The sequence below is a fragment of the Lepus europaeus genome, chromosome 3 (assembly GCF_033115175.1).
Source record: "Lepus europaeus isolate LE1 chromosome 3, mLepTim1.pri, whole genome shotgun sequence".
Lineage (NCBI taxonomy): Eukaryota > Metazoa > Chordata > Mammalia > Lagomorpha > Leporidae > Lepus > Lepus europaeus.
The window spans coordinates 30185775-30198311 of record NC_084829.1 but is presented as its reverse complement, the minus strand read 5'-3'; the positions used below and the strand labels follow the sequence as shown (position 1 = coordinate 30198311).

At 40.5% G+C, this 12537-nt stretch overlaps 1 protein-coding gene across 1 annotated transcript; it reads left to right on the top strand.

The window, feature by feature from the left end:
* Nucleotides 1–9473: 9473 nt before the first annotated feature.
* UBD (ubiquitin D) lies at nucleotides 9474–11631 on the top strand. Its single transcript, XM_062187391.1, has 2 exons — nucleotides 9474–9508; nucleotides 11161–11631. Exons 1-2 carry the CDS (start codon nucleotides 9482–9484, stop codon nucleotides 11629–11631), a joined length of 498 nt encoding a protein of 165 aa, XP_062043375.1. The 5' UTR covers nucleotides 9474–9481.
* Nucleotides 11632–12537: the final 906 nt, after the last annotated feature.

The window sequence follows — 12537 nt, the reverse complement described above, 5'->3', positions numbered from 1 at the left end:
TGCTGTGAGGTTTCCTTCCTTTACCTTCTTTCATACTGGTGACCATGTTTCTGTGTTTCTGTGTGTAACACATCTTTAAGCATCTTTTGCAGGGCAGGATGAGTGGCAACAAATTCTTTCAGTTTCTGTTTGCTATGAAAAGTCTTAATTTCACCTTCATTCACAAATGAGAGCTTTGCAGGATATAGTATTCTGGGCTGGCAGTTTTTCTCTCTTAGTACCTGGGCTATGTCTCGCCATTCCCTTCTAGCTTGTAGGGTTTCTGATGAGAAGTCTGCTGTGAGTCTAATTGGAGATCCTCTAAGAGTAATCTGACGTTTCTCTCTTGCACATTTTAGGATCTTTTCTTTATGTTTCACTGTGGTGAGTTTGATTACAACATGTCGTGGTGAGGATCTCTTTTGGTCATGTTTATTAGGGGTTCTATAAGCTTCCTGTACTAAGATGCCTCTGTCCTTCTCCAAACCTGGGAAATTTTCTGCTAGTATCTCACTGAAAATGCCTTGTAATCCTTTCTCCCTCTCCATGCCTTCAGGAACTCCTAGAACCCGAATGTTGGGTTTTTTCATAGTATCCTGTAGATTCCCGACAATCTTTTTTAGATTTCTAATTTCTTCTTCTTTTCTTTGGTTTGCCTGTTTCCTTTCCTGTTCTCTGTCTTCTAAGTCTGATATTCTCTCTTCTGCTTCGCGCATTCTGTTTTTAAGGCTCTCTAATGTGTTTGTCATTTGATCTATTGAATTCTTCATTTCATTATGATTTCTCGTCACTATCAGCGTTTCTTGTTCCACTAGTTGTTTCATTTCATTTTGATTCCTCCTTAATATTTCACTTTCACGAGAGAGATTTTCTATCTTGTCCATTAAGGATTTCTGTAGTTCAAGAATTTGTTTTTGAGAACTTCTTAATGTTCTTATCAATTTTTTTGAGATCCGCTTCTTGTATTTCTTCGATCTCATCATCTTCATAATCTTGAATTGGGGTGTCTTTTTCATTTGGGGGTGTCATAGTGTCTTCCTTGTTCTTGTTAGCTTGGTTTTTGTGTTTGTTGTTTGGCATGTTGGAGATATTTGGTTTCTTCACTGTGGTGTTTTTTCTTGTTACACTATGGCTCTATATTAAGTGGACTGTCTGCTTTTGGTGGAGTCTTAGAGGCTTGAGATGAGTGTGGACTTAGAGCTGTGTTTGGTTCCTCAGGGTTGAGGGTGTGTCAAAGATGACACTCCCAGGTTAGGCGTGGTAAATCTCTCTTTCTTTTTTTGATTCAAAAGGGAAGTAATTCCGCACAGCTGAACGTAATTGGAGGTAGTTAGCAGGCAAATGATATACCCACAGGAGCCAGAGATTGGAAGCTCTTTCCCAAGGACCACACAGGGAATCTCTGCTGCCCTCAGTGTGGGCTCCAATTCTCCTGCAGTCTCCCACTGGGTTGCCAAGTTAGATGCTAATCTCCTGTTATTTCACCCCTCCCCCCAGAGTCAGGTTTTTCTGCTAGGCTCAGGGCTGGTGTAGACCTGAGGTCGCCCTGCTTATGACGTATGTCCAAAATGGCGCCTGCTCTGTCTTGCTCGCCTTTGAGAGGTGAGCGGAGAGATAGAAACTTGTGTCTGTATCGGTCACTTTTTTTATTTTTTTCCTCTCTCTCTTCTAGTTAGCCTGGTGAACTTTTCCCCATGGAGTTTCAAGCCTCGTTCCCTCTAGCCTCCTCTTTCCGCTTGCCCGCTGGTATCTCGGGCTATTGAGGTTCGGCTCACCTCGTGTTCCAGTGCTGGTGTGTTGAGTCTGCCGCTGGTGTCCCGAACTTGGGCTCCCACGCTCTCCACGCAGGTCCACTGTGAATCACTAGTTCTGGAAGAGTTTCCTCTGCTGTTTCATCCCCTACTCTTCCTTGACCCTGCAGTATCTCCACTTATATTAAAATTTCTCTCCCCCCGGACTAATATAACAGTGTGCTCCCTGCCTATTCTGCCATCTTGCCGCTCTCTCCGATTCCTTGCTTTTTATTTTTGGTAAGTCTATTATACATTTTGCTTTGTGGTTACTATGAGCTTACCAAATTACCTTTTGGTTATAATGAGCTGTTTTGAAAGGAAAGCAACCTGACATTGATTATAAACATAGGAAAAGAAAGAAAAGAGAAAGTACTAATTAAATACTGTACATTTTTGGGCCAGTGCTGTGGCGCAGTGGGTTAACACCCTGGCCTGAAGTGCTGGCATCCCATATGAGCACCGGTTCTAGTCCTGTCTGCTCCATTTTCGTTCCAGCTCTCTGCTATGGCCTGGGAATGCAGTAGAAGATGGCCTAACTCCTTGGGTCCCTGCACACGCATGGGAGGCTCGGAAGAAGCTCCTGGCTTTAGATCGGCACAATTCCGGTCATTGCAGCCAATTGGGGAGTGGACCATTGGATGGAAGACCTCTCTCTCTGCCTCTCCTCTCTCTGCATAACTCTAACTCTCAAGTAAAAATCAACCAACCAACCAAACAAACAAAAACAAAGCAAAAAAACACCCTAAAGCACAGATGGTTTACAAAGCATGTCTCCAGCATCAGAGCATCCTGAATTTGTACAGTTAGTCTTACCAATGAGTTTTCTACCTTCTGGTATTTTCTTTTTACTCATTAGTATCCTTCTTTCAGCCCAAAGAAGTCCCTTTAACATTTCTTGTAAAGCAGGTCTGGTTGAGATAAATTCTCTCAGTTTTAGTTTTTCTGGAAATGTCTAAGTCTTTTTCTTATCTAAAAGACAGCTTTGTTAGAAACAGGATTCTGGGATGGCAGGGTTTTTTTTTTTTTTCCAACTTAATACTGTGTAAAAGACTCATTCCACTCCTTCCTGGCTGGTAAGATTTCTGCTGAGGAATCTCTGGTGAGGCTAACTAAACACATTTATATGTTATATCTTTCTTTTCTCTTGTAGCTTTGCGAATCATCTCTTTACGTTTAAAGAGCTTGGTTATAACATATCTTGTGGTAGACTTGGTTGAATTGACGCTGCTTGGTGACCTCTGACTCCCTTCGCTGTGTCTCTAGGTTTTGGAAATTTTGTTATTATTTCTTCTTTCTTTGAAGATTTATCTATCTATTTATTTATTTGGCAGAGTGAAAAGGAAGGAGAAATGGGGCAGATGAGAGAGAGAGAGAGAGAGAGAGAGATCTTCCATCTACTAGTTCACTCTCCAGATGACCAAAATAGCTGGTGATGGCCCAAGCCGCCAAAGCCAGGAGTCAGGGACTCCATCTGGGTTTCCCACAAAGGGAATCAGAAACCTATGTAATTGGGCCATTATCTGCTGCGTTCCAGGTGCACTCACAGGAAGCTGGATCAGAAGTGGAGGCAGTACTCAATTCCAGTCTGATACAGGAGACAGATATCCCAAGTGGTGGCTTAATCCACTGGGCTAGAATATGTGCTCCTATTATTATCTTTAATATAACTCTTTTCCTTTAACAGTCTCAAGAACACCTGGAATCCCAACAATTTGAATACTTGTTATTTTAGTGCTATCTCACAGTTCCAATAGGTTTTCTTTTTGATTTTTTTTTCTTTTTTTGTTCTGCAATTGTGTATTTTCAAAGAGCTTGTCTTCAAACTCACTGATTCTTTCTCCTAGTTTATCCATTCTGCTATTGATACCCTGTATCACATTTATAATTTTGTTTAGTGTTAATTTTGCTATCTTAAAGTTCATTGAGTTTCCTTAAAACAGTTATTTTGGTGGGCAAACAATATGTGATATGTATATACAATGGAATTGTATTCATCCACAAAAAAGAATGAAATCCTGTCTTTTGCAACAAAATGGATTCAAATGAAGACCATTATGCTTAGTGAAATAAGCCAGACCCAGAAAGACAAATATAACATCTTTTCTCTGATTTGTGGTAACTAATATATAGAGTACAAAAATTTAATGTATATGAGTGCAACTGGCATCTTGGAGTTTATTATTTGTAGCCCTGGTCTATATTCCTGCTGAACTGTAGTATTTCTACTTTTTACTTGATGAACTCTTTATTTAGTGGAGCATTATGCCTGTGATTCTAAAGTAAATTCAAAATATGCTGTTGCAAAAATTTAAGAAGAAAAAAAAAGAAGGGAAGGAAACCCAGCTACTTTAGATTTTTCTTCCAAGTGTTGTATGAGAGGGGGGTGTGGGGTGGAGATGTGGCAACTCTTTCCTTCCTGCCTTCTTCAGTTTGTGAAACCATGCACTGTGGTGCCTCATCTGACCCCACAATTGTTGTGAAGGTGACTTACTGTAGGATCAACTGTTCAAATTGTAGTTATGCTGAGATGATTGTTGGAGTACCTTACTCAACTCCACTTTGTTCTGTCTCCCCTGCAGCCTCTAAGCACAGTTAAAGCCCTCTCTTTGGCTCCTTTCCTTTATAACTTCTGCCATCCTTCTTCCTGGAATGCTGAAATAAAGAGTAGGGCACTAGTTGCTGTTTTGGACCACAAAAATGTGGGCCATACTTTAAGAATAGCTGAGCAGTGAACTCAAAGGAATCTGGCCATGAGTTCTTTGTGGAGCAGAACTGCCATATTTGCTCTAAATCATCTAAATTTTGATTTTTAAGAATGTATTTGGGGGGACTGGCATGGTGATATAATGAGTTAAGCTGCACCTGCAGCACAGGCATCCCATAAGGGAGCTGGTTCAAGTCCCAGCTGCTCCACTTCTGATCCAGCTCCCTGCTTATACTCCTAGGAAAGCAGTGGGGAATGGCTTGGGCCCTTGCATCCACCTGGGGGGCCTGAAAGAAGCTTCTGGCTTCTTCCTGGTGCAGCCTTAGCTCTAATGTCTATTTAGGGGCATGAATCAGCAGATGGAAGACCTCTCTGTCTCTCTCCTTCACTCTGTAACTCTGCTTTTCAAATAAATAAAAAAAATTTTTTAAGTATTTATTTATTTGAGGGAATGCTCTTATTTGCTGATTCATTCTCCCCATATCTCTTTCTCCCACATCTGCAACTGTCAGTGGGAAGAAGCCAGGAGCTAAGAAAACCATCCAGGTGGCAGGAACCCAGTCACTTGAGCTATTACTGCCTCCTCCCAGGGTTCACATTAGCAGGAAGCTGAATCAGGAGCTGAAGCTGGGGGTCAATCACAGGTACTCTGACATACAGTGCAGGCATCCTAATGATGTCCTAATTGCTAGGTCAGATGCTCACCCCTCTTTTCTTTTTTAAAAAACAAAATACCATATATACACTGTTTGAATCAATTTTTCAGCTAATTCCACTGAATAAACCTTTGTTTACTTAGTTCCCTATTGATGTTGTTTTCATTTTTAAGTTACAAATAATATCACATGGATATTCTTGTACATAGCTTATTTCATACACATATAAGAATAGGATAAATTCCGGCTGTAGCAGCCATTTGGGGAGTGAACCAACAGAAGGAAGACCTTTCTCTCTGTCTCTCTCTCACTCTCTATAACTCTGTCAAAAAAAAAAAAAAAGAATTAGGATAAATTCCTAGAAATGGGATTGCCAAGTTAGAAGATTTGTACATGAAAATTCCTTTTTTTTTTTGACAGGCAAAGTTAGACAGTGAGAGAGAGAGACAGAGAAAGGTCTTCCTTCCGTTGGTTCATCTCCCAAATGGCCACTACGGCCAGTGCCCTGCGCCGATCCGAAGCTAGGAGCCAGGTGCTTCCTCCTGGTCTCCTATGTGGGTACAGGGCCCAAGCACTTGGGCCATCTTCCACTGCCTTCCTGGGCCACAGCAGAGAGCTGGACTGGAAGAGGAGCAACCGGGACAGAATCTGGCACCCCAACTGGGACTAGAACCCCAGCTGCCGGCGCCATAGGTGGAGGATTAGCCTAGTGAGCCACGGCGCCAGCCCCATGAAAATTCTTAAGTTGTATTTTTACCATGTCCTTTGATAACACAAATAATTATATGTAACATGCACATAAACAATAAGGTATAGTAGTATCATAATGAATATTCATATTTTATTTTAAAGATTTATTTATTTATTTATTTATTTGAAAGGCACAGTTACAAACAGAGGGAGAGACAGAGATTTTCTATCTACTGCTTTACTTCCCAAATGGCCACAATGGCCAGAGCTGTGCCTGGCCAAAGCCAGGAGCCTGGAACGCCCACCTGGTGAAGAGGCCCAAGCATTTGGGTTATCTTCCACTGCTTTCCACAGCACTAGCAAGGGGCTGGATTGGAAGTAGGGTTGCTAGGACTCGAACCAGCATCCATTTGGAATGCCAGCATTGCACGTAGTGGCTTAACTCAGTGTACCACAACACTGGCCCTGATTTTTACATTTTTACAACAGTTTTATTACATACATATGTGCTCCTAAACACTGTAGTGTTTAGTTTTGCTTATGTTAATGTCCCTTTTGAATATTTGCTTTAAACAACAATATTTTATCTTTAATATTTTATGTTCCTTAATTAAGTAATTCATTTCTTTAACACATTATTTGGTAAATAGATAGAAATATTGTCTTAAATGAATTTTACCCTCTACATAGTAATATATCTTTCTTTTCTGACTTTGATTGTTATGAATTCCATATTATGATATTAATATTCCTGTTTTCAAGAAAAATAGTGTGTATGTGTAAGTATGTACTAAATGTCAGATTTTGAAGTTTACATATTAACTGAATATAGCAAAATGTTAAAATTATTGAATTTAATAAATAAATCAATAAAATCATAAAAATAAACTTCTTTAACAAACAGTTCTCATAGTTAAATTTTGGACTCTTTCTATTAAAGATTTATCTATTTATTTGAAAGACAGAGTTACAGAGAGGCAGAGAGACTGGTCTTCCATCCGCTGGTTCACTCCCCAGATGGCTGCAATGGCCGGAGCTGCGCTGATCCGAAGCCAGAAGCCAGGAGCTTCCGAGTCTCCCATGTGATGAAGGGGCCCAAGGACTTAGTAGAGAGGGGGATTGGAAGAAGGGCAGCTGGGACTGGAACTGGCGCCCATATGGGATGCTGGCACTGCAGGCAGCAGCTTTACCTGCTACACCACAGTGCTGGCCCCGGGGACTCTGACTTTGACAATGAGATGATGTCAGAGGGATCCCGAGGGCCTTGCTACCCTTTGAAAGTTCCTTCAGATAACTCATATCAGCATTTAGATTTGACTTCATTTCTGTTAAGAAGGATACATGCCAGAATCTCAAAGTAGTTTCTCTGACTCTCTGTACTTTACCTGTCTTTGAGCTTTATAAAGAATGTCACATTTTATAGTCTTCTTGTTCTTGCTTTTTTCATGTAATAAGTTTCTAGAAATTCATCCATATTGTTGCTTGTAGGAATAATCCATCCATTTATCTGCTGATGATATTCCACAGTTACTTTATCTATTTTCTGTTACTGAAGGACATTTGGGTTGTTTTGGTCTGGCATGTCTATTTTTATTTTTGGTAAGATTTTCCAAGCTATCTTTCTTTGAGGATGGACCAAATTTTTCTGCCAACCACCAAAAAATGATAACTTATAGTAGCTTTTTAACTGAGTTAGGTTGACATTTCTGAACCAGTATTTCAGATTGCAAAGTTTTATAAATTCACAGGCATTGTTAAACACACTGGAAAGAGACCTATGTTCCAAGGGGAACTCAATGGGAGCAGTGATGAGCTAAGGCCACCTCATCAGCCTAGGCCCAGCTGGGAGGTTTGTAGATGTCTGAGGTGTTTTGTAACCTGGAAGAATCTCCCTGGCATGATCTTTCACCTTGGCTCATCTTCTGAATTGTTAGAGGGGCAAATGAAATGAGATCTTTGTTGCTAAAAGAATATATTGTGACATAGATGGAAAAAAAAATCAGATGGACACTGAGGTAAAAAGCTGAAGTGAGAATGAGGTAAGAAGGAGGAGATCAAGTTCCAAGAAGAAATTCTGATGAGGTCTGCAGACTGGCAGCAGGGCACCCAGGACGGAGATTGCCCTGACCTTGGGCAGGGAGGGACTTTCATAAAGGAAGGGAAGAGGGGGAAAGGGAAAGAGAGAGAGAGAGAGAGATCACAGTCCAAGTTTGTTGTTCACCTTCCTTGAAAGGACACTGTTTCTCAGAATCCAGGCCCTCTCAGGTGGGGAAACGTCTGAATTATTTTTTCTTGGGAATATCCCAGGCTCACCCTCATTGTAAACATGTGTTGGAAATTCCCAACTCCAGGGGAGACTCTTCTGCCTCTTTTCTTTGCCCTGAAGCAACATAATAATAATACAAGGCATATAGAAATTGACATTTTCATTTGAACCATTACCTACTCTGCTTACATGACTATTGGTTGTTAGTATTCCAAAGAATACTAATATATCAGTAGAACGTCAATACAGTAAATGAGATACCATTTGATATCTTGTGTAGTTCCAAGGATTCACTAAATATTGCTTTCCATTTGTTGTTTTTTTTACTTGTTCATTCATTTATAATTCATTCATGCTTTTAATATTTATTAAGTATTTCCTGTGCCAGAAAGCATGCTGGCAGTGCTAAATACATGTTAGTTAGGACACAATCATGACCCTCAAGATTCCTTCTGTTTACCGAAAATGAAAAGCAGATGTCCCTATTGAAAGAGAAATGTTCTCTGAGAGGTTTTTAGAGGAAGGATGGAGGTTAGAAGATGGTCACATAACCCAGGTAGGGAAGAAGAGATCTAGGGAAAACTTCCTGAATGAGGTACTGCCTATACTGTGTATTCTTAAAATTCGTAGTGTTGGGGATAGAGTTGGAAGGAAAGATACGCTCACTGGCTTGGAGAGGGCAGAGAACTTTATATGGTCAAGGAAGTGACCTAAAGATACGCAACTCAGGTGAGGGCTGTGGGTATAGATCTGGGGGTCTCAGAAGATAAAATATTTCCTGGGAAATGTCATTTCTACAGCCCCTGATAAAGGGGCTGTATTAAGGTGAAATGGTCAGATGGACAGAGAAGGAAAGGATATGAAAAGAGAGTGGACTAATTTTAAGCAACATTTAACCACCTGCTCTCCTTCTTGCCTTCCGAGAAATGACATGAAGTTCTCAGAAAGTAATGCTTACAAATAAAGTTTCAAAAGTGAAAGCAGTTTATGCAAGCCTGGGGTTGAACTTTTCCTTTCTCTTTCCTCAGTCCCTTCCCCATCCCTAACCTGCTGCAAGGATTTCTGTTTCTTCATCTCCCTCAACCTGATCTAACATTTTCTGCCTCACCACTGCTCATTTTCTCAAAATCACCAAATCCTATTGGACAGTGAATGTGGGGTAGCCCTTTCCTGCTGGATAGCAAAGTGCTTGAACATAAAGTATTATTTGTTTATTAACTACACTGCAGCAAAAGTGAAAGAAAATTGATGACAGCATGCAATAACAAAGGGCACAGTCAAGTTGGACAACACAGCTGTCCAGGCAGGGGATTTCCAGCTCAACTGTTTGCATATAAGCTGGATGCAAGGTCCTTTTTCTCAGTCTCTTCTTTCTGCTCCTTTGATTGCAGGAATGGCTCCCAATGCTTCCAACCTTGCTGTAAGTTTGGATTTAATAAAGGGTACGGGGAAAGGCAAAGCATTTTCAAGAGTTGGGAAGATATCTCAGGGATGGATAGTGTTCTAGTAGGAACAGTGGGAAGTGGGATGGTTGGGAAGGCATCTTAAAGGGGATGAATTAGGCATTGGGATCTGTAGAATGGGAAGGAGGGTGCTCTGACTTCTGAGTTCTCTTGTGAATCAAACCTTGGATTGACTGCTGTTCAGGGTAAATGGTAGGAAGTGGGGGTGGACTTAGTGTGCAAGATTTAGAATTATGTCAAGATTTAGAGTTATGGAAATTTTTTAAAGCTTTTCAAACTAAGTTTCTTGGTCCTTCCAAAGGATAGCTTTACAAAGTTCATTTATCTTAACTTATCAATGACCTAATGCAGACTTTAAAGAACAACATATGACCTATGAAGAGAACTTGGAATGAGGGCAAGGAGTATATGTGCCATTTAGGTTGGGAAGATTTTTTTTTAAGAATTATTTATTTTATTTGAAAGTCAGACTTATACAGAGAAGGGGAGAGAGAGAGAGAGAGAGAGAGAGAGAGAGAGAGAGAGAGGTCTTCCATCTGCTAGTTCACTCCCCAGTTGGCTGCAATGGCTGGAGCTGTGCCTATCTGAAGCCAGGAGCCAGGAGCTTCCTCCAGGTTTCCCATGTGCATGCAGAGGCCCAAGGACTTGGGCCATCTTCTACTTCCTTCCCAGGGCATAGCAGAGAGTTGGATCAGAAGTGGAGCAGCTGGGACTGGAACCGGTGCCCATATGGGATGCCGGCACTGAAGGTGGTGACTTTAACTGCTATGCCACAGCACTGGCCCCTGGAAGATATTTTTGAACAGGGCAGCTTTAAAGGGGCAACACAGAGGTGAAATTCACTATATTTCAGGATTTTTCAATTGTTGAAGTAGGATTGAGATGTAGTCTTTACCTTCTTTAAGTGAGGCCATGGTCTCATTTAAGAAAAAGGTAATATTGTACAATAAGTGGATATAAAAAAGAAGTATAGGAACTATAGATTAACAGCAACACTGAGGATATGAACATAGTGTCACTGCATTAGGAAAGTTACTATAAAGCAATGGAACATTAGAAAAGAAACTACAGGTCTTAATCTGGATTTTCTTGTAATGTAGCCATGGAGGGGATTCTATGGACAGGAATATCCTGAGAGGCTGCCAAGTCTTGAAAATTGTTTGTGAATTGTTTTTAGAATATGGTGTACAACTTTTGAAGCTTTGTAGTTGGATTTACTTTTTGGCATTTGACAAATTTTATCTGGACAGGAGAGGCAGGTAAAGTGGGAAATCATTATTATATTTTGAGATGAATAAAATGTATGGTTATAAGGTAATGACACTAATATTCTTGCTTATATTGCAACCTGGAAATTTTGAAAGAGAAATTCCAAGAAGGGGAAGGACACAGATCGTTGTAGACAAGCCAGAAGACAAGAAAGGTGGTAGGAGGGTGAGAACAATTAAGATAGGAGACCCAGGGGTACAAGAATACTTAAAAAATTCATGAGGAAAAAGCATGAAAAGATAAATTTATTTTAGTGCATAAATGTTTGAAATCCATGTATATGAGAATAATGAGTGGCAGGCATTTAGGCAACTAACTCTCTCTGGCTCTCATTGGGCAGGTGAGTGTCTATTGTGAGACACAGGAATTAATGACATTCGAGGCCAACAGACATGACAGAGTACGGAAAATCAATGAACACGTGCGATCTAAGATCAAGATTCCTGTGCAGGAACAGGTCCTTCTGCTGGGCTCCAAGACTCTAGATCCACAGAGAAAGCTATCATCCTACGGCATTGACAAGGAGAAGACCATCCACCTCACTCTGAAGGTGGTGAAGCCCAGTGATGAGGAGCTGCCCTTGTTTCTAGTGGAGTTAGGAGACCAGGGGCAGAAGCATCTCCTGCAAGTGCGAAGATCTAACTCAGTGGTCCAGGTGAAAGAAATGATCAAGATCCTGACTGGTGCAGCCCCTAAAATCCAGAATGTGACTTGCAATGGAAAAAAACTGGAGGATGGGAAGATCATGGCAGATTACAATATTAGAAAAGGCACTTTACTCTTGATGACAGATTACTATATTGGGGGGTGACCACCTTGGGGATGGGGTGATGGTAGGAGTACCAGAGCTTATTTTCTTTCGATTTACTCAGTAGCCACATCTTCTGATGTCTTCTCAAAATGAATGAGACTCAAATAGAGTAAGATTTGGGTGAGGTGGGTAGGATGAAGGAAAATTTCCATCTCTATAATTCTTTGGTCCTAACATAGCTGATTAAATGGCAGGATCTCGGCCTTTTGGCTAAGATCAAGTGTGTGAAAGGGCAGGATCATTTATAATGTATTATTGAGGATAGGAAGTAAATTTTTAATGTACACTAGAAATAGCATTCAAAGCTAACTTTTTGAAACTCAATCCTTTCTGATTTATAGAAAACTCCTATTTTTTTCCTCTATAACAAGATAGTAAGTTTTAAATTGGGTTCCATGTTGTATTAATTTCTGTGTTTCTATATTAAACCCAGTGCTTCATCTATAATATCACTCAATTATTGCTGGACCAAATTGAATTTCTCCTTATAGAGAATAGTAAAATGACATGTGAAGAAGTAAATTAATTACTCTGATGATAATTATCATTAATAAATAATTCAGAGATTCAATTAAACTGCTTCCTCTCTCCTTTTTAAAAAAGCTGTTTGGTATGAAATGAAATCTGGAATCGTGTCTCCGCTTACCCTCTATGTCACATATTTAGTTCCAATTGTTTTTACTTCTGCAGATGGTGGTGGGCATGAAAAAGTCTTTTCCATATGGACCTGGAGATTTTGTGTCTCTAGTGGGGCCCCTTGTGTGTGGATTACCTCAGGAAGGAATGGACGTCCTGAAGGGTAGACACCGATGACCAGTCAGATGGCACACAGAGTCTTGAGTGACTGCTACAGGATTCCCTGAGGACAAGGAACCTGTCTCCCAAGTCATATTTCCTCTCTTGATG

Bases quoted from the DNA above. Each gene is read 5' to 3' on its own strand.
- UBD (XM_062187391.1), top strand. From the start codon at position 9,482: ATGGCTCCCAATGCTTCCAACCTTGCT. The intron at 9,509-11,160 runs GTAAGTTTGGAT...CTCATTGGGCAG, and splicing joins CCAATGCTTCCAACCTTGCT to GTGAGTGTCTATTGTGAGAC.